The 20,763-nt window shown below is 52.0% G+C and overlaps 2 protein-coding genes across 4 annotated transcripts; one reads left to right on the forward strand and one right to left on the reverse strand.

Annotated features, from left to right (window-relative positions):
* Positions 1-3,294: 3,294 nt before the first annotated feature.
* On the reverse strand, positions 3,295-13,813 carry Plod3 (procollagen-lysine,2-oxoglutarate 5-dioxygenase 3). 2 transcript variants are annotated; one of them, XM_087903510.1, is made up of 19 exons: positions 13,679-13,813; positions 13,279-13,370; positions 13,025-13,161; positions 12,783-12,946; positions 12,535-12,647; positions 12,348-12,411; positions 11,038-11,135; positions 10,744-10,845; positions 10,460-10,585; positions 10,209-10,330; positions 9,929-10,033; positions 9,685-9,810; positions 9,288-9,429; positions 9,069-9,182; positions 8,903-8,971; positions 7,607-7,711; positions 6,696-6,842; positions 5,402-5,527; positions 3,295-3,910 (listed from the first exon to the last, which is right to left on the reverse strand). In XM_087903510.1, the coding sequence occupies exons 1-19, from the start codon at positions 13,794-13,796 to the stop codon at positions 3,755-3,757; spliced, it is 2,226 nt and encodes a 741-aa protein (XP_087759636.1). In that variant the 5' UTR covers positions 13,797-13,813; the 3' UTR covers positions 3,295-3,754. The 2 variants fall into 2 exon arrangements, with proteins under 2 accessions (XP_087759636.1, XP_087759635.1); XM_087903509.1 differs by having other exon boundaries at positions 9,069-9,429.
* Positions 13,814-13,850: 37 nt separating this feature from the next.
* Znhit1 (zinc finger HIT-type containing 1) lies at positions 13,851-19,335 on the forward strand. Of its 2 annotated transcripts, none has more exons than XM_048433907.3 (5): positions 13,851-13,992; positions 16,186-16,356; positions 18,619-18,698; positions 18,836-19,005; positions 19,099-19,335. In XM_048433907.3, exons 1-5 carry the CDS (start codon positions 13,974-13,976, stop codon positions 19,118-19,120), a joined length of 462 nt encoding a protein of 153 aa, XP_048289864.1. In that variant the 5' UTR covers positions 13,851-13,973; the 3' UTR covers positions 19,121-19,335. The 2 variants fall into 2 exon arrangements, with proteins under 2 accessions (XP_048289864.1, XP_048289863.1); XM_048433906.3 differs by lacking the exon at positions 13,851-13,992 and adding an exon at positions 14,433-14,571.
* Positions 19,336-20,763: the final 1,428 nt, after the last annotated feature.

Here is a 20,763-nt window from a genome sequence, read left to right on the forward strand (position 1 = left end):
GGCGGAGGGTGAATGCAGGAGCCTTGGAGGCCAGAGGCTCCTGGTTCTCTGGAGCTGAAGTTACAGGTAGTTGTTGATAAGCATTTTCGGATCCCCAGTAGTAGGTTTCTCCATCAACACAGTAAACCAGATCAAGCCAAGTTCGTAAGACCAGGTTTAATCTGAGCAAAGCACTCCCAGGTGACTCTCAGTAAATGGAGGAGAGAAATCACAGGGCAGGTTTATGGGCGGAGCTTACATATCCTGTAGGCGTGGTCTTGAGCATGGGGAGGAGCCACCACTTGCCAGGCTTTCTGATGGGTTTGGAGAGGGAAGATGGGGGCTGAGTTGAGCTGTCTGACCTGGGTGCTGGGAACCAAACTCAGGTTCTCTGGGAGAGCAATACGTAGTCTTAATGGCTGAGCCATCTCTCCAGTCCCCAAATAAATCTTTTTAAAAAGCGTTGGGGGAGGGCTAGGGAGATAACTCAGTCAGCAAAGGGCTTGTCTTCTTGAGTTTGCCCTCCAAGAACTCACCCACGTCAAGAAGCTAGGCATGAGCCCAGCAGTGGTGGAGCACGCCTTTAATCGCAGCACCCTGGAGGCAGGCAGATCTCTGTGTGTTCAAGACCAACCTGGTCTACAGAGCTAGGACAGACAAGGCTACACAAAGAAACCCTGTCTCAACATACACACACACACACACACACACACACACACACACACACACACATACATGAAACTGAGCATGGACGCTTACTGCAATCCCAGCACTGGGGAAGTAGAGACAGGTGACCCAGGCAATTGCTGAGTTCCAGGCCAATGAGAGATCCTGCCTAAAAACAAGGTGGATGGCAACTCAGAATGACATCTGACGTTGACCTCTGACCTCCACCCCATGCCCACCCTGACACGTGGGGTCATTATCAGACTTTCACCTGTCTCTCTGGCCCTCTGACTCAGTTCCTGTCCCAGCTGCACGCAGTCGCAGTTTCGAGAGAGGTGCCACAGTAGACTTGGGAGGTGGGAGATTAGCTCAGCAGGCACTTCAATGACAGCTTACCAAACCAGACTTGGATGGGGTAATCTCTTTGGTCTTTTGTTGCCCATTTCCCCCAGCACTGCCCCCTCCCCTTTTTAGGACACTATTTTATAAAGCTCAGGCTGGCGTGAAACCCATTTATGTCGCCAAGAATGACCTTGATCTCCTGCTGGGATTACAGTGTGCTCTGCCCTTATCACTAGCAGAAAGAACAAATGGTTGTCTGCAGTGCCTACAGGCATAGCAAAGCGTATGCTGAGGGAGACCTCCAGGTTCCCTGGGTATCACAAGGACCTGTTACCTGTCTCAGTCCATGCTGGCATCCTGGCTTCCTCCTTGGGAGCTTCCCTCCCTCCCCCGGAGCGGCTCATTTTCCTCATAACCCTGTTATTTCAGCCTTGCTCTCTTCACTTCCTCTCTCTCTTGTTTGTTTGCTTGTTTTTCAAGACTGAGTTTCTCTATATAAGTAGCCCTAAGTGTCCTGGAACTCGATTTGTAGTCCAGGCTGGCCTCGAACTCACAGAGATCCGCTTGCCTCTGCCTCCGGAGAGCTGGGACTAATGGTGTGCGGCACCAGTTTGCTGTCTTCTCTATTGCCGGCACTCTGTCCTCCTCTCTCCCCCTCTGCTCGGCTTCTCTCCTAGCCAGGTCCAGTCTGCTATTTTCCCTCTCTGCTCTGGACTCCTCCAGATGCCTCTGACTGTCCTCTCTCATATCTACAGTAAAGACCTTCCCTTAACCGTGTGTGGATCAGTTATGTCATCAGTTTATACGCTGGGCAGAGAGGACTTGCTGTGAGCATGGAGGCGTTATGAGGCAGGTATGTACGACTGGTGACCAAGTCTATTTGAGTTGGTTTTTTTTTAACTTCTAGAGAATATTTGGGGGGGGGGGGTGGAGCTGAGGAAGAGCACACGTACCCTGCTGGGCCTGTAGAGGTCAAAGGTTTACTTGGAGTAAAGTTTGTTCCCTTCTTCCACCATATGGGTTTGAGGGACTCAACTCAGATTTGACAGCCCAATGCCTGTACCCAGAGGGCCATCTCCCTGATCCTAATTTGTTTTCTTTCAATGCTAGGAATCAAACACAGGACCTTATGAATGCTGAGTAAGTGCCCTACCACTGAGGGCCATTCCTAGTCCTTGGTCATTTAGACAGGTTTGGCTGCAAGCACCTTTACCAGCTGAGCCACCTCAACAGCCTTTGCCATTTATATTTGGAGACACACTCACTATGTAGCCCTGGCTGGTCTTGAACTCCATGTCCTCCTGCCTCTGTCTCCCAGCTGCTAGGATTACACACTACATTCCCCAGCTTTCAATTTAAAAGTCATCCAAACCGAGTATAGCAACCCATGCTAATGATCCCATCTCTTGGAAGGCAGTGGTAAGAGGATCACCTTAAAACCAAGGCCTGCCTGGGATACACAGAGATCCTGTCTCACAGAACACCGTGACCAAAAGCAAGTTGGGGAGGAAAGGGTTTATTTGGCTTATGTTTCCACATCACTGTTCATCACTGAAGGAGTCAGGACAGGAACTCAAGCAGGGCAGGATCCTGGAGGCAGGACCTGAGGCAGAAGCCATGGAGGGAGCTGCTGATTTGTTCCCCATGGCTTGCCCAGCCTGCTTCCTTATAGAACCCAGGACCACCAGCCCAGGGATGGCACCACCCACCATGGGCTGGGTCCTTCTCCATCAATCACTAATTAGGAAAATGCCTTATTGCAGGATCTAATGGAGGCATTTTCTCAGCTGAGGCTCCCTTCTTTCATATAACTTTAGCTTAACTGGCATCAACTAGCAAGCACACACAGTAGAAGAAATCTACTCCCACAAGTTACACACACACACACACACACACGCTAAATAAAATAAATGTAATAAAAGGGGGTGGGAACTGGAGAGATGACTCAGAGGCTAAGAGTGCTTGCTGCCCTTGCAGAGGACCAGCGTTTGGTCCCCATCTGACTCAAGACAGGTGGCTCTCAATCCAACTACCTGTAACTCCAGTTCCAAGGGGGTATGATACCATCTTCTGACCCCCACGGGACATCTTCACTCTCATGTACATACACCCAGAATTACACACACAATTTATTTAAACAACAAGAATAAAGGAGAAGGATGTAGCTCAGTTGGTAGAGTACTTGCCACCATGCAGGACTCCGGGTTTTATCCCAGCACTGCATGAACTGGACGTGTGGTGTGTTGGAGGCCTGCCTGGGCTACATGAGACCCCAATTTTACATATATGACTCATGGACTCGAGAGCTACAAAGACCCTTTTATTCAATGTGAGGCTGAGGAAGCTCAATAATTTATCAGGTAGGGAACCCTCAGAAGTCCACTCCCATGGGCAGCAGTGGTGCACGCCTTTAATCCCAGCACTTGGGAGGCAGAGGCAGGAGGATCTCTGTGAGTTCGAGGCCAGCCTGGTCTACAGAGTGAGTCCTGGTCTAGGACAGCCAGGGATACACAGAGAAACCCTGTCTCGAAAAAAAACAAAAAAGAAAACAACAACGAAAGTCCACTCTCCCTGAGTCCATTGGTTTAGTGGGAAGGTGGCAAACTCCAGGGATTTCCCGAGAGGGATACTGAGGGCAGAACATTCAGTGCCAGGCACGCAGACACACTCAGGAAATGAGAAGAGCTGGGCCCCTCTCTCCGAGAATGGCGCCCCCAGGGCCCAACAAGGCACAATGGCAGAGAAGGTTTGGCAGACTGGTTGAGTGTCAGGGGTCAACAAAGGACACCATGATGTATCGAGTGCCCCGGGTGGTGGGCAGTCCCTCGTGGTAGTGTGTGAGGCGGCCAGGGTGCAGGAGAGCCCAGCCCTTCCTCGGGGATGAGATTCTGCAGTCATAGCGTAGGAAGCGGCAGCCACCTCCCTGGGGAGATGAGAGAGAACATAAAAAGTAAGGTTAGCAGACATGGGGATGTGGGGGCAGGGGGCAACAGGCATGGGAGAGGTGCCAATCAAACGGGCTGCTGAGACAGGCAAGAGAGGCTATGTGCTGATTACTCTGGATGCCAACTTGACAGAATTTAGAGTCATCATAAAAACACATCTCTGGGAATATCTGAGAGGGAGTTTCTAGAATGGGTTAAAGAAGGGTGGGGGACACAAGGGGTGCGTACACACACTGAGACGGTGGGACTGATCTAATGGGAGCTCACCAAGGCCAGCTGGACTGGGAGTGATGGAGCATGTGATCAAATTGGACCCTCTGAATGTGGCTGTCAATGAGCGCTGACTGAGAAGCCAAGGACAATGGCACTGGGTTTTGATTCCTGCATGGACTGACTTTATGGGAGCCTGGTTTGTTTAGATGCTCACCTTTATATACCTGGATGGAGGGGGGAGGACCCTGAACTTCCCACAGGGCAGGGAACCCTGACTGCTTTTAGGACTAGAGAGAGAGGGGGAGGTGGGGAGGGGGAGGGAAAAGGGAGGTGGGGAAGAGGTGGAAATTTTTAATAAATAAATAAATAAATAAAATTTTAAAAAAGAAGGGTGGGGGAGGACCCTCCCCACAAGAAGGATGGCACCATCTCATCATCTAAGACTGATCAAAAGAAGCAAGTAAGGAATGGAGAGACAGCTCAGCAGTTAGGAGCACAGTTTGCTCTTCCAGAGGACTCGGGTTCAATTCCCAGCATCCACCTGGCAGCTCACAACTGTAACTACAGTTCCAGGGGACCCGACACCCTCACACAGACACACATGCAGGCAAAACACCAATGGACATTAAATTAAATTTTTAAAAAAAAAAAAAGGAAGGAGAAAGCAAGCTGGGCTTCAGGCTTCACCTTTCTGACTGTGGATACAGCGTATCCCTGCCACCACGCCTTCCCTATAATGAGAGACTGTACTCCCAGACTGTGAACCAAAACAGACCGACCTTCCTTCCTTCTTTCCTCCCTCCCTCCCTTTCATTGCTTTTGTTAGGAAGTTTGTGACCACAACAGGAAAGGAACCAATACAGACAAGGCGAGCCAGAGGACACAGGGAAGCAGCTGTGCTGGCTGGGTTTACATCAACTTGACACAAGCTGGGATCAGGGAGGAAGGCGTCTCAACAGAGGTAAAACCTCCATCGGGCCAGCCTGTGGGGCATTTTCTTGACTGATGATTGATGGGTGAGGGCCCAGCCAACTGGATGAAGCCATGAAGAACAAGCCAGTAAGCGGCACCCCTCCAAGGTCTCTGCATCAGTTCCTGCCTCCAGGTTCCCGCACTGCTTGAGTTCCTGTCCTGTCCCTCCATGACTGTGAGCAGTCCAGCCATGACCTGATACAGCCAGAGGCTGGGAAAGGAGCTGAGACACGGATGCTAGATGAAGTGTGTGCAGTGTCCTGAGACAGGGGACCCAGACTCACCTCATAATCCACGCCCTTGTGGTTGAGGGCAACGTTGAGGGTGAAGGTGGACGAGTCATGGTGTGGCCGAAGTGAGGGCTGCTCGTCTGGCCGGTAGCGGACCACAAAGTTCATCACTGCCCGTGTCTGTGGGGACAGGTGGTGGAAACCACAAGGTGGGCAGGGGAAGCCACACCTCTTCCTTTTCTCATATTCTTTCGTTTGTTTTTCAAGACAAGGTCTCACTGTGTAGCCCTGGCTGTCCTGGAACTCACTATATAGACCAGGCTGGCCTCGAACTCACAGAGATTTGCCTGCCTCTGCCTCCCGAGTGCTGGGATCATAGGTGTGAGCCACCACACCGGCTACTGTGTCTATTTTTTTGAGACAGGGTCTCTCTATGTAACTCTGTCTGGCCTGGAACTCACTATGTAGACCAGGCTGGTCTCAAACTCACAGAGCTCTTCCTGCCTCTGCCCCCTTAGTTCTAGGATAATAGGCATGAGCCACCACACCTGGGTCTACTTGTCCTCCTCCACCTTAGGTTCCTCCCCAGAACCGGGAGTACAGATGTGTAATGCCATGTCCAGCTTTTCACACGGAAGCTGATGGCATGAACTCAGGTCATCAGGCTTACATGGCAAGCACCTTACTGACCAAGCCATCTTCCCCAGCCCCATTTCTCCTGGTTTTTGAGACAAGGTCATGTAGCCCAGGCTGGCCTCGAACTCACTATGTGGCTACAGATGACCCTGAACTTCTGATCCTCCTGCTTCTCCCTCCTGAATGCTGGGATAACAGTCCTGTATTATTGTCCTACCCCTTTTTACACAGGGCTGGAGACAGAAGCCAGGGCTCTGTGCAGGCTGAGCAAGCATCTAACTGACTCACATCTCCAGCCCTTCCTTTCTGTTTTAAGACAGGGTTTCACTGCACAGCCCATGCTCTCCTCAAACCCTTGCTCTTCGAGCCTCAATCTTTTTTTTAAGTGTATTTTATTTATTGATGAAACAGTCTTCCTTCCTTCCTTCCTTCCTTCCTTCCTTCCTTCTTTCCTTTCTTTCTTTCTTTTTTTTGAGCCTCAGTTTCTTAAGCATTGAGGTTACAGGTGTCAGCATGCCCGGGCCAGGGACTCTGGGACTCTTCTAATGATGGAGCAGCCCAAGTAGAAGACCTGGCTTCTTCCCAAGCCCACCTCAATCCCAAGTCCCAAGTCTATGGAGCCCGAGTTGCTACAGGGACTGAGGGGGGGGGGTCCATGTGGAGCCTTCCAAGACTGGGGTACAAGATGACAGCAGTGGTTGGTATCTCCTACCTTGGTATGATAGCCAGGAAACAGGTACTCGGTCATGGGCCCCACATATGTCCTCAGCAGCTGAAGCCACTGGTCTTCGTACCCCACCTGCTTCATGTGGATATCCACGGTGGGCACATTCTCGTATCCTCCAGCCAGCCTAGAATCCTGTGGACAACAGACACTGAGCCACTCACAGCTGGGCTGGCCCATTCTTCCTCAGGGACAGTATCAGCTTCTTCTTGCTGGTTCCCAGTCTTTTTGTTTGTTTTTCGAGATAGTGTTCTCTGTGCATTCCTGGCTGTCCTTGAACTTGCTCTGTAGACCAGGCTGGCTTCCAACTACTCAGAGATCTGCCTGCCTCTGTCTCCAAGGGCTAGGACTAAAGGCTACAGCACCACTGCCAGCCTGAGTCTCTTCCACTCGCCAGCCAGAGTCACTGTGCTAGACCTTTCGGTCTCTGGTGTGGTCAGCTCTTCTGTGGATCGCTCTGGCCTTCCCATGTTATCTGGCCATACTATCTAACAGCCATAGCCCACGAAATAAGCACCCTCTGTGTAAGACCTAACCTTGACTGTCCACTTGATGGGCCTCATCCGGACTACGTTAACAGAGACGGGAAGACCTGACCACTGTGGGAAGCCCCATCCTACGTGCCAAAGTCCTGAGAAAAGGAGCTGTGCACCAGCATCCATCTCTCTCTGCATTTGACTGCAGATGCCATGTGACCAGCTGTGCCAGGCTCCTGCCGCCATGCCTCCTCACCCTGATGAGCTGTACCCACAGACTGTGAACCCTTCCTTGGAGTTGCTTTGGTCAGATACTTTGTCACAACAACGAGACAAGTGACTGCCAGACCCTGAATGAGTCCCACCCTTGGGTTCCCCTTCATACCCCAATCCCACTGTCCCCTTGGGAACTTCTGCCCTCACCTCATGCCGGCCTCCAGACCATTGGCCGTAGTGCTCCATCTCCTCCACCAGCTCGTCACACATCTGCTCCGTCAGCAGTGGGAACCAGTACACATCTGGGCAGGGCTGGGGACACGGCAAGGTGGAACTCAAGGAAGAGGGACAGGAGGTGGGACAGGCAACAGGACAGGGGAAGGGAGACATACAGGGGAGGACCTATGGAAGGGCAACCTGAGCTCTCTAGGCAGCTGCTGGGGCGCAGTCAGCGAAGAGGCCTCTATCCTTCTGCATCAGCTTCCAGTAGTCAGAGAAGGGCAGAAATACGGTGCCTAGAGCCCCAGTATCTAGGACAATAATCCTGTTCTGCCCCCCCCTCTTTTTTGAGACAGGGTCTTATGTAGCCCAGGCTAGCCTCAAATTCACTGTGTAGCCAAAGCTGTCCTTGAACTTCTAGTCCTCCTACTTCTGCTTTCTGAGTGCTGAGCTCACAGGCTGCAACACCGTGCTCGGTTTATACGGCACTGGGAAGGGAACCTGGGGCTCTGTGAATGCCAGTCAAGTCCTCTACCGAGTGAGCTATATCCCCAGCTCCTTTATTTCTCTTAGTTTTAGACAAGGTCTTACTACGTAATCCAGGATGGTTTTGAACTTGCTATGTGTCTGAGGCTGGCCTTCAACTCCTAACCCTCCTAGCTTCTTCCTTCCACTGCCTGAATTCTGGGATTACAGGCAAGCGCCACACCTCTGTTTGTCTTCATGTGAGCGTGGGCACACCTGTGTAGGGGCGTGCATGCTCAATGTGTGTATGTGAAGATCTGAGTACACCATGAGGAACTGCTCAACTTTTCCTGTGCCTTCTCCACTGAGGCAGGACCACTTAATCAAACCCAGAGCTTACTGATGCAGCCAGTCTGGCTCGTCAGCTTGCTGAGGATCCTTAGTCTTTGCCTTTTAATGCTGGAATTAGGCTACCACACATCCAGCATTTACTTGGGTTCTGGAGAGCTGACCTAGGTCCTCATGCTTATGTGTTAAGCGCTTAACCCAACAGTCGTCTCCTCTGCCCCATCTGTTTTACTGAGACTTGGTCTAGCCACCTGTCGGCAAGACACTCACTACGCAGTCCAGGCTAGCCTGGAACTCTCCATCCTTCTGCATCAGCTTCCAGACCGCTAAGATTACAGTGTTATACTCAGTGTGTCTATCAGCCTCCCTCCTGTTCAAACAGCAAACCCTCAGTCTTTAGGAGCTCAGCTTGGAACCCACCAGTCCCAGTGGTGGGTGCTTCACATAGGCCGCAGTCCTGGGGCAGCTTACCTGCTCCACCAGCCCCTCCCCATCCAGGGCCCGGCTGTAGTTCTCATGAATGTACTGTTCTTTCCAGTCCTGCAAGAGGGGTTGTGGCATTTGAGTGGCGCCTTCTATACTCTCCACTTTGGGCTACCCACTCCCTATGGTGGGCAATGGAGGGGGCCCTTCTCACCACAGGGTTGTCAAAGATCTGCCAGAGGTCTGGGTGTAAGTGGTCAGTGTCATAGCGAGAAGTGGACAGCAGCCGGCCAAACTCATGCTGGTTGCTGAGATGGAGGAAGATGCCCTGGAGTGGGGTAAAGGGTGGGCATGCGTGAGGAGGACCACAGGAAGCTGTCGGCACAGCATCAAGTCCCCAGACTTGGCAACCCATGCCAACCACCCCACTCACCTTATCCCGAAGGCTCTTGCAGAAAGCCATATCTGGGTCAGTGTCACTGCCTGAGAACACCTCCTTCTGTGGCAGCTCTGTCCTCAGGGTCTCCCCGCGGATCACATATGCCTGGGATATGTAGGGCACGTTCCACACACCCCTGCAGACACCAAGTATCATTAGCCAGACGGACAACCCCCCAGATTATGCTTTATTCACTGTAAAAACTCCTTTCCTCAGGGTACCCCAGAACCCTGAGCCTGTGACCATCACATCACTGATGGGAGGTCACCACCCAATCTGTTACTGGTCCCTACCCACAGCTGTGGCCTGTCTAATGACCACACAGAATGCTACAAAGTGGGGATCCAGGGAAGGCTCTGGTCTCTGCATGGTACACGTGGGTAGGACTCACACTCGCTTCCGCTGCACCAATTCCACATAGTCTTCAGAGCGGGCATAGTACTCATCAGGGCTCAGGGCACCCCAGAAGTTGGACCAGAGCTTGCCATGGCGGGAAAGCATGGGGGCGATTACCTTCCTAGATAAAACAGAAGTGAAGGCTGGGCAGAGGGAAGTGAACTATGTCCCACCCAGGGAAGGGATGGAGCTCCTAGGCCCTCCTGGGGCTTCATGGATGTGTGGGATTGGTTGGTCACCTGTTTTGTTCAATCAAGATGCGCAGGGTCTCTGGGTTGGTAAGGACAGCATCAGCATCCAGGCTGAAGTAGAACTCACACTCAGGGTCCTGCCGACAGTTATCCCTGGAGAGGATGACCCACAAATGGAGAGAGGAGTTCAAATGGGGTGTGCGGGCAGGGCAACAGGAACAGTGGGACGAGTGGGGCTCTCCCAGCTCTGAGAAGGGGACAAGAGTCAGTGCGTGTCTCCGTCCCCAGGAGCTCCACTGTCTATGGCAGATGAGGGAGATTCACTCACATGGCCATGTCCCTGGCCTCGCCGGGACTCAGGGCTTCCTCTGGCCCTACTAGCTTTGTAGCTGAGAAGTGGTCCTGGAGCTGTGGCCAGATGTCTGCAATGTGAGGCTCATGGTACACCTCCTAAAGATGGGACAGGGAGAAGGATGGACTGACAGCTTGGGCAGAGGTGGTACCCAGGGCAGGACAGATGGGAAAAGGTGTAGGATGCAGGGGATGGGAGGGGGGGGGGTTGGGGGCCCCATAGCTCACGTTGTTATGAAGGAAGAGAGAGATCCTGTCTGGGGGGTAATCCAGGAGCAGTAGGCGCTGCAGGAATCGAGGCAGGAAGGGGGTAGGCTGCTCCACAAACACGGCCAGAAGCACCCGGGGGGGAGGCTGAGGACACCACAGAACAAGGCTCACAGAAGCCCGGGCCTCTCTCTGCCCCACAGCCCTCCCGGCCACTGACCACTCTGCCAGATCAGGATGCCCAGGAGCTCGGCAACTGGGGCTGCCCAGCTTGCCCTCCCCCTACATCACAACTCTCTCCTCACCTGCCCCCCCGGGAGTGTCCTCTGGTTCTGGTTGCAGAATCCACAGCCTCCCTGAGGAGTCCAGCCATTGGGGACATAGTTCCCCAGGTAGTTGAGCTGGAGCTGTCGGGACAGAGGGTGGGTAGCTAAAGTGGAGGTGTCTGAGGACTTGAAAGGCAAGCTGGCTCAGCACAGGGTGAAGAGAGGCAGCTGTCCCAGCACCTCTTCTTCTGGGACTGGGGAGGACCAAATGGTCCAGGAGGGATGGGGTACCCAGGGCTCGAGATAAGCAAGGGCTGAGGACACCATAGGCACCTTGGTGGGACCGTTTCCATGGACCACAACAGGGAGAGTATCGTACGCCACATTTCGGATGCGCACACGATTCTGGTCGAACTTTAAGACCACTTCATCTGGGGAAGGAAAGGAGGTTTTCAGGAGTTCCTTTATCTGGGAACCACAGAGCAACAGGCCTTTTACGTGTGCAGTGGGGGTCCCATCTCCTCTAGCGGACAGAGGAGTGTGGAGGCCCAAAGGTCTGGACTACAGCTCAGTCAGGGCACAGCTCTTTCTTTTGTTGCTGTTGTTGGCCTGGAATTTCCTTATAAAAGCATTATTATTATATTTATTTACTTTGGTTTTTCGAGAGAGGGTTTCTCTGTAGCTTTGGAGCCTGTCCTGGAACTAGCTCTTGTAGACCAGGCTGGCCTCAAACTCACAGAGATCCACCTGCCTCTGCCTCCCGAGTGCTGGGATTAAGGGTGTGCACCACCACCGCCCGGCTTATTTTATCTTTTTAAATCATCATATAGTGTGTCCGACTGGGACTGGTGAGGTGGCTCAATGGATGAAGGCACCAAGCCTGACACCCGGAAACCACACAGAAGTAAAGAGCAGTCTCCAGAGCTCTCCTCTGACTCCGCACTGGGGCACGAGTGCTCCACTCCAAAACAAACACATGAGAAAACCAATATTTTTTGGAGTTTTTCTGTGAGTCCTTTCTTTCCTTTGCTCACGTCTCACTATGTGGCCCAGGATGGACTGCCACTCAAGGTCCTCCTGCCTCTGAGATCAGGGAATTCACACCACCCTTGCCTTGCCAGTCTGTCCAGGCTGCTGCCGCCTTAGAGAGTTCACTTTACCTGACTTGGAGTGACTCACTAGTCCCTAAGGGAGTCAGTTTTCTCACCTGCCAAAGGGTCTTCCAAGGTGGGAAGTCAGGGAACACTCCCTTTGCAGAAGCTCTGTGTTAATGAAATCACAGCGGTAGTAGAGTCCCTGACTGGGGACCTTAGCATGTGTCTGCTAGATAGATATGTGGATGGTGCTGGGGACTGAACCTAGGGTTTCTGTATGCTAGGCACACCTTCTATCCTTGAGTTCCTTGCTCCCCAGCCCCTCACTGGGGATTCTAGGCAGGTGCTCTACCACTGAGCCACCCCCAGCCCCTCACTGGCAAACTTTCAGCATTCTGCTGCTGAGGCACACTCATAGTCTCACTATTGCTAACACAATATAATAAGCTTAGGTGTTGAATAGGTTAGCACATTGGTCATCCGTTGACCAGCCCAGTTCTGGCAGGAACCCATCCCTCATCACCCACTTCGAACCATCTTCTTGCTCACCTAAGGCTCCATTGAGGTTCTGGAAGATCCGGGACTTATGGTCCAGATTAAGTTTGAGCTTCTCCTAGATGGCACGAGACGGAGCAGTGAACAGAGAGGGAACAGGTGACACCGTATCTTTCTCCAGCTCCCCTCATGTCTTCCCTCCCATTAAGTCAGGGGACACCCCTGGCCCGATTCTCCATACCCGCAGCCCTGGGTCCAGGTACAGGCGCGTGTAGAACAACTGATCATCATCGTCATCTTTGTATTTCCACTGACGGACAATGTGATGGATGGTCGGGGCGAAGCCAATGAATCCTGGGAGACAAGAGAGAAGTAGATCCCCAAGGATCCCAGGATCCCACTCTCTCTCTAACCCTCAAGAACTAGAAGCATGCGATGCCTCACCGCTGAGATCTTGGGGGGTTCTGTCTCAGGTACTTTGGCACTCACCACCAGAGTTGAGGAAGCGCTTCCCCGTGCCCACCTCAGGGTACTGCTCAGCCAGGCCCCACTCGGGCCAGCAGAAGCTCTCGGCAGAGAACAGCAAATGACTGCCACTCTGGACAAACTTCTTCAGCAGCTCTGTCGGGCTGCTGGCCAGAATCACATCGTAGCTGGAAGAGGAAAAGGGTCTCTTTTTCTCTCTGCTCCTCCGTGTCCCCTCTCTCTCCACCCAGACAGACCCTCTTTACCTGTCTACAAACATGATGATCATGTCTTCCCGATCCGCATACTTCTCCATTTCCTTCTTTAGCCACCTGACCTTCTGGCCTCCACCAACTGTTCGAGCGACATCACCCCCTCGCCACTCGTGTCCCAGGCCCAAGGTCTGCAGGAAAGAAACCACCCCCATGCCATGGAGGTGGATCAGCTGGCCAAGGTGAGGCAACAGGTCCAGCTCCCAGCCCACTCCTGATGGAACTTCTCCCAGGAGTCCCCCACTCACCCGAACGGTGTAGTTAAAGAAGTCGGCAGACTGCAGAAAACGCCGGTATCCCTCTGTCTCTGCCGTAGCCACAGTGATCACCAGCAATTTGTCTGACACAGCCACGGAATTAGCACTTAGGACCCACGTGTTTATCCCTGTGTATCCCCTCCACCTCCCTGCTATTTCATTGAAGTTCTCTCCCATTCCCTCCTTAATTCCTGCTCAGGGACATTTGGTCTCCAGAAGAGTTGAGTAACAGGAATGGGGGCTGGGGTGTTCCTGTCTGTCTGGGGAAACTGGAAGCCCCTAGTTCAGCGTGGGGAGAGGGTGATGCGCTGGGTCCCCGGGAAGAATGGACACTTCCTTCCAGGCTGGCAGACGTGTCGACTGTGCCCACCCTTGCCTCCCGGGTTCTCACCTGGGTTGACAGGGTTCGAGCCCCGGGGTCGATCGGAGGCAGAAGTTACAGGGGGCAGCGGCGGCAGCAGCAGCAGCAGCAGGATCAAAAGTCGGGGTTCCGGGCCCGAAGCAGCCATGGTCAGCAGCACCCTCAGGCGACACCCGGGCCCGCCACGGGACTGAGCTCAGCGCCTGGATTCCGACGCTGGGAGAAGGTTCTGGGAAAAGGGAAGCCGAGCTCGTTGTGAGGAGGAGCTGGGCTTGGGACTCCGCCCTGGAAAAAAGGCGTAACCCGAGGCCACCGAAAACCCGAGATGCAGACGGCGAGACAAGGCAAGGCTTGTCCCGTGGGCGCGGGCTGGGGGTGGGTGGAGCAGGGGAACCGAGCCCCCCGGGGAGGGTCCAGGGGACGCGGGGGCGGGTCTTGGCCGCAGTCCGGACCCGGAGGAGGACTGGACTACAAGGCCTGCGACAGCGCGCGGCGGGGACGACGGGCCCGGAGAGGCGGGATCGCGCGGACATCGCTGCGGGCGGGGGTTCCACAAAGCCCCGAACCTGCCCATCACGCCTCCCCGCTGCCCGAGGACACGCCCCGGGACCCCGCAGACCACCTGCACCCTGTTTTAAAAGTGACCCTTGGCGGGGGGTCAGGGGCGCTTAGATTTATTTTTTTCTTAAACGACCACACCGCGACCGGAAGTAGGTTTGCCCCTATCAAAGATGGCGGGAAAGCTTTCTGGTCTCCAGGGGAACATCACGGCTTGACTTCAAGTAGGAGGGGCTTGACTGCGCACGCGCTCGAGTGCACGCCACCGGAAGGGATGCGTTTGAGTCGAGAGTGGGTGGTTAATACGCGTGCGCAGTAGGCTCTTCCGACAACAGTTGCGCAAATGGTGGAGAAGAAACCCTCGGGTACGTGAACCTTTAGAGGTTCGCCCTTCATCCCAAGTTCGAATCCATCGTTACATTACCCCGCCCGGTTATTCCTGTCAAATCCTTTTGCAGGCCCTCTCGCCTGGCGTTGGGCAGCCCCGCAACCATTCATTCGTGTTTAGTGAATGTTTGCCGTAAGCTAGACGCCGGGGACGGAGAGGAGAGCCTTGACATTCCAAAGCCTGGGTGCAATGAGCATTTGTACCCACCTCAGCTTCTGGATGGAGGGGACGGAGACGCTTAGGAAATCAAAGGCCTTGGCTTTAGGTTCCCCACCACCACGCACGCCACTCTCCGAGTTCTTTTTTATTTATCGAGACAAGTTTCATTTTGTACCCTAGACTGCCTATGTAGCTAGGCTGGTCCTGCCTCAGCCTCTCGATGTCTCGTAACCAGGTCTGTGGTTTGAGAGGGTTCTGGCTTGAGACTGGCATGTTATGTGGAACACAGCTCTTTCTTTGCGTTAGAAGTACCAGGAATGGGCTGCCAAGATGACCCAGTAGGTAAAGGTGTTTGCTGCCAAGCCTGACCCCACCCGAGGACCCACATGATGGGAGAAAAAAAAAATAACAAATTGTTCTCTGATCTCCACCCATGTACTGCGGTACCCACATGCGCACAGAAACACATAAAATAAATGAACTTTTTAAAGTATGAAATGCTAGAAAAAGAGGCTAGGGATTTGGCTCGGCTGGTAGAGGGCTTGTCTGGCATGCACAAAGCTCTGTTTCATTCCCCAGCACCACATAAACCACAGGCGTGGTGGTGCACAAGAGGTCATTCAGAGTCGTGCCCAGCTACGTAGTAAGTTCCAGGCCAGTCTGGGCTTCCTGAGACCCTACTGAAGGTTGGGGAGGGTGGGGCGGGGTTATTAATAGAAGAAGGACAAGCAGAGGTGGCCTGAAGAGCAAGAGGGGGGCCAAGATATGGGACTGGGAAGCATACCAACCACGAGAGGAGGACAGTTGGAAGTCACGCCAAGGAACAGAGACTCTTAGTTCAAGGAAGGTATTCAGTGCAGTCACGCGGCATAGAAATGCAGCTCAGGCTGAAGGAACTTTCTAGAAACATACACCGGATTTGGCTCTGCAAAGACACAGGTGTGTTGAATAGGGAAGCCAGAGGTCAACATAGTGCCAATACTCTAAATACACTCCCTTATTTTTTTAGATTTGTGTGTGTGTGTGTGTGTGTGTGTGTGTGTGTTGCTATGTGCGAATGGAATGCTAGAAAAAGGTCAGGGATTTGTGCCCACGGAGGACCTGGAGCTGGAGTTACAGGTGGTTGTGAACCATCCTGGTGGTTGATGGTCCTGTGTGCTGGAAGCTGAACTCTGCAAGAGCAGAAAGTGCTCTTAACCCCTGCGCCATCTCTCTCGCTGCAATTTATTGTGTCTCTAGTTACTGCTGTTACTGGGGATGAAGAGCATGAAAGGCTGAAGTCGGCTCCCCAAACTGAAAGGAAACAGGGTCAAGAACTGGGAACTTCCCGCGGCATAGTGATGGGGCGAGGCCAGGAGACTGTGGCTCTCTGCCCTGCCAGCCCAGCTGCCCTTCTTTCTTGACTTCCATAACTCTCCTTTGTCCCATCTAGTTCGCTCCCAGGACCCTGGACAGCGGCGGGTGCTGGACCGGGCCGCCCGGCAGCGACGGATCAATCGACAGCTCGAGGCTTTAGAGAACGACAATTTCCAGGACGACCCCCACGCAGGCCTCCCCCAGCTGGGCAAGAGGCTACCTCAGTTTGATGACGATGCAGACACAGGTGTGGTGGGGGTTGTGGGAGAGAGGATGAGATGGTGTCGCGAAGTCCCTGGCAGCCTGTTACCACTGATGCCATGGAGCAGAGATGGGAATTGAATCTTTATTGTATTTTTTCATTTCTTTAGTGTGTGTGTATTTATGCATGTGTGTCTGTGCATTTTTGCACCTGCTTGCATGTAGAGGTCAGACGGAAACTTACTGGTTCTCGCCTTCTACCCTGTGGCAGTGTTTGAACTATGTCACTCAGATTGCTGGGTTTGGCTGCAGGTGCCCCTACCTGCTGAGCAATCTTGCCAGCCCCTGGTTCTTCAAAATTTCAATTTATTCAGAGAGTCAACAATCTGAGAAGACAATGTATTACTCTTCTAAAGAACCATCTTCAGTCAGGTTATACACAGACAAAAGGCTGTCGGTCATCTGGCTTGATTGACTTCCAGTCTTTCCCCTCTGTGATGTTTCCGAGACTTGTGGTGACTGTGTCTCTCGTTATCATCCCTTGTACTTGTCTCTCATTCTGTGGATGTCTGAGCTGGTGGACTGAGGCACTTTGAACCACTGAGTAACTTAGTGTCTGCTGGCGTTACCTTTGTCCTCCAAGGATGCCTGGACTGGGAGGGAGGGATTAACTCAAAAAAACAACCATCAGCAGCTGTGTGCGCTAAACTAGTAATAAATGTTCATGCCTGTTCTTTCTCTGTTCTTCCTATTATAGGGAGGATTTTGTCTGTCTGTTGTAGACTATTATTCTAAGATGTGCTACATTCATTTATGCTGTGGAATATATGTTTAATGATGCAAAGATGTGTTGCATTCTTTTATGATGCATTTGTTTTACTCTGTGAAGCTGTATTACTTTGCCTGTCTAAACCACCTGATTGGTCTAATAAAGAGATGAACGGCCAATAGCAAGGCAGGAGAAAGGATAGATGGGGCTGGCAGGCAGAGGGAATAAACAGAAGGGTAAAAAGAGGAATGAGGAAATGAGAGGTTAAGGAGTGCGGAAGGAGGAGAGGAAGACTCCAGGGGCCGGCCACCCAGCTACACAGCAAGCAACAAAGTAAGAAGTAAGAGAGGTGTATAGAAATAGAGAAAGATAAAAGCCCAGAGGCAAAAGGTAGACAGGACAATTTAAGAAAACTGGCTAGAAACAAGCCAAGCTAAGTCTTGGTATTTATAAGTAAGAATAAGCCTCCGGTGTATGATTTATTTGGGAGTTGTGTGGTGAGCCCACCAGAAGAGCAAAAGAGTAAACCAATCAACTACAGTCTATTTTTTGAGAAAGGGTCTCTCTATGTAGACCAGACAGGCCTTGAACTCATAGATGCTGGGATTAAAGGCACGCGCCTCCACCACCACCACCACCCGGCTTCCTTCCTCCTTAATCCCAGCAGATCTCTGAGTTCAAGGCCATCTTGGTCTACAAAAGCGAATTCCAGGGCAGGCTCCAAAGCTACAGAGAAACCCTGCCTCGAAATAAATAAATAAATAAATAAATAAATAAATAAATGTATTCCTGTTGGCCGGGTGGTGGTGGTGCACACCTTAAATCCCAACACTGGGGGGGCAAAAGCAGGCGGAACTCTTATGAGTTCAAAGCCACCCTGGTCTACAGAACTAGTTCCAGGACAGCCAGGGCTACATGGAGAAATCCTGTCTCAAAAACAAACAAAGAGCAAGCTATCCCTGTCTTTGGGAAAGAAAAGGAATCAAGGCTGTGGCAGACCATGTGGGACGGGTCCAGCAGAGAGGTGGCTTGGAACCACTGCTGTCTTTGCCAATGACTAGTTCCTGTGCTGGGAGCAACTGTCTTCCCCTCTCTGCGCCTGGGTTTCTTCATGTGGAATAAAAAAGATGGAGCACCAGGTATGATGGTGTGTACACCAACACAGAAAACTGAGGCAGGGGAATTGCCAGGAGTCTAAGGTTAACCTGGTCTGTGTCGTGAGTTTGACATCAGCTTGGGGTATGTAATGAGAGCTTGTGTCAAAATAGTGAAAATGAAAGGCCTGTGGTTTCAGCACGTGAAAAGTGGAAGCAGGAGGACCAGTCCAGGGTCATCCTTGTCTACATAGTGAGTTCATGGCCAGCCTGGGCTACCTGAGCTCCTGTCCCCAAAATAAAAAGATGGGGTAGACTGAATCTTAAGGAGCTGACGGTCAGCCCGGATTGGAGATGTCAGGGTACAGGCAGATGCAGGCAGGGGGGGACCGACCCCAAGTGTCATGGCAGCTGTGCAGCAGCTCCCTGTCTTTGGTTCCCTCAGGAAAGAAAAAGAAGAAAACTCGAGGTGACCATTTCAAGCTTCGCTTCCGGAAAAACTTCCAGGCTTTGCTGGAGGAGCAGGTGAGAGTTCTTGGCCTGGTGAGGGGGCGTTCCCTAGAAAGCAAAGAGGGAGCCCATGCTCTTCAGGATTCCTGGTGGACACCAGCTGCATGGCAGATTGGAGAACTCAAGATGCCTGTCCCTTCATGTCTCTGCAGAACCTGAGTGCATCTGAGGGTCCCAACTACTTGACAGCCTGTGCCGGTCCCCCATCCCGACCCCAGCGCCCTTTCTGTGCTGTATGTGGCTTCCCATCCCCGTATACCTGTGTAAGCTGTGGTGCCCGGTACTGCACAGTGCGCTGCCTGGGCACCCACCAGGAGACCAGGTGAGCCTGAGTCTAACCATGCCCATAGGCTCATTCCACACAGCATCCAGTACCTCTCTCCGCCTCCAACGGGCTTCTTTTCTCTCTCTGCAGGTGTTTGAAGTGGACCGTGTAAACCTGCATCAGGAGAGGAAGTGCTCCCCCAATCCTTCCCCCAGCTCATCCTCAAAGGGTAGAGAGAAGAGCCGTCCATTCACCCAGCGAAGCTGTGTCCTGCCAACCAACGGAGATCACACGGACCGCAGGGACTGCTGTGGGATTGGTCTAACCCACAGAGTTATAGTAAATGTAAATATTAAAAAGGGATCATAAACGGCCCAGCGAAAAGAACCTGCCGGCTTTTTCTGCGGTGTTTGGAGGTGAAGGGCAGGGTTGACTGTCTTCCCTCGTCTGGCCTTCTGTTGTCTGCCCTCTGTGTTGTGAGGGGTTTATGTCCCATCTCTGCCTTTAGTAGCTGCTGCCTTAGTTTGAGGGAATCAGTTCCCTTCTCCCTTGTTGAGACAAGATTTTTATTGTGTCTGCCCCTCAGTGGCCTACAGGCTAGCCGTTCCACGAGCTTCCAAGTGAGAGTCCTACGTGCCATGTGCTGTAGAGGTGCTAGGATTGCAGATAGGAGCCATGGCACATGTGGGGGCTAAGGATCAACCGTGAGTCATCAGGTTTTCAAGGGTGCCGCCTTTACCCGATCGACCATCTCTCCTGCCCGTGTTTGTTGGCTGCAAAGCCTGAGGACCATATAGCCTGCTACAGATGGACCCCAAGAAACAACAGCCACTTGAGTACCTTTGGAAAAAAATTTCCTGCTGAGCTAGAGAGATGGCTCAGTGGTTAAGCTCTAGAGAACACAGGTTTGATCCCCAGCACCCACATTACAATCTGTAACTCCAGTTTTAGGGGATCTGACACCCTCTTCTGAGGGTGCTTCATGCTCATGCTTGGGGTGCAAAGACATATGTGAAGACAAAACACACATACATAAAACAATAAACACATATACATAAAACAATAAACACATACATAAAACAATAAACACATAAAGCAATAAACATAAGACAACACATACATTAAAGACAAACACATAAAACAATAAACATACATAATAATAAACACACACATAAGAATAAGCATACATAAAACAATAAACACATATACATAAAAACAATAAAAGTTAAAAAATTCCTCCTCTTGGGGGCAGGCATCTCTTCACCAGAGGCTGTAGCTTCTGGAAGCTTGTAGAGGGGCTAAGGAGGGAGGGATCCCAGCCAGCCAGCGAGGCCAGCTGCATCAACCCTGGTGGTTAGTGTCCTGTTACAACCCCTTTTCTTCACCTCCTGTTGGTTGCCTGTTGTTTTTCCCTTGTTTTTGAAAATTTAGCTGTGTGTGTGTGTGTGTGTGTGTGTGTGTGTGTGTGTGTGTGTGTGTGTGTTTTCCACCACGTTGGTTCCAGGAATCGGACTCAAGTTGTCAGCCTTGGCAGCACACATCTTTGCCCACTGAACCATCTTCACTGGCCCTATTTCTTAGTTAGGAATTTAGTTTGGAAGGAAGTGGGGTTTTTGGATTTATTTGTTTTGAGACAGGGTTTCTCTGTGTAGCCCTGGCTGTCCTAGAACTCCCTCTGTAGACCAGGTTGGCTTCAGACTCAGAGATCCACCTGCCTCTGCCTCCTGAGTGCTAGGATTTAAAGCATGTGCTTGGAAGGAGGTTTTTTTTCTTTTTCTTTTTCTTTTTCTTTTCTTTTCTTTTTTGTTTTTTCAA

This window comes from Myodes glareolus, chromosome 2, assembly GCF_982192425.1.
Source record: "Myodes glareolus chromosome 2, mMyoGla1.1, whole genome shotgun sequence".
Classification (NCBI taxonomy): Eukaryota; Metazoa; Chordata; class Mammalia; order Rodentia; family Cricetidae; genus Myodes; species Myodes glareolus.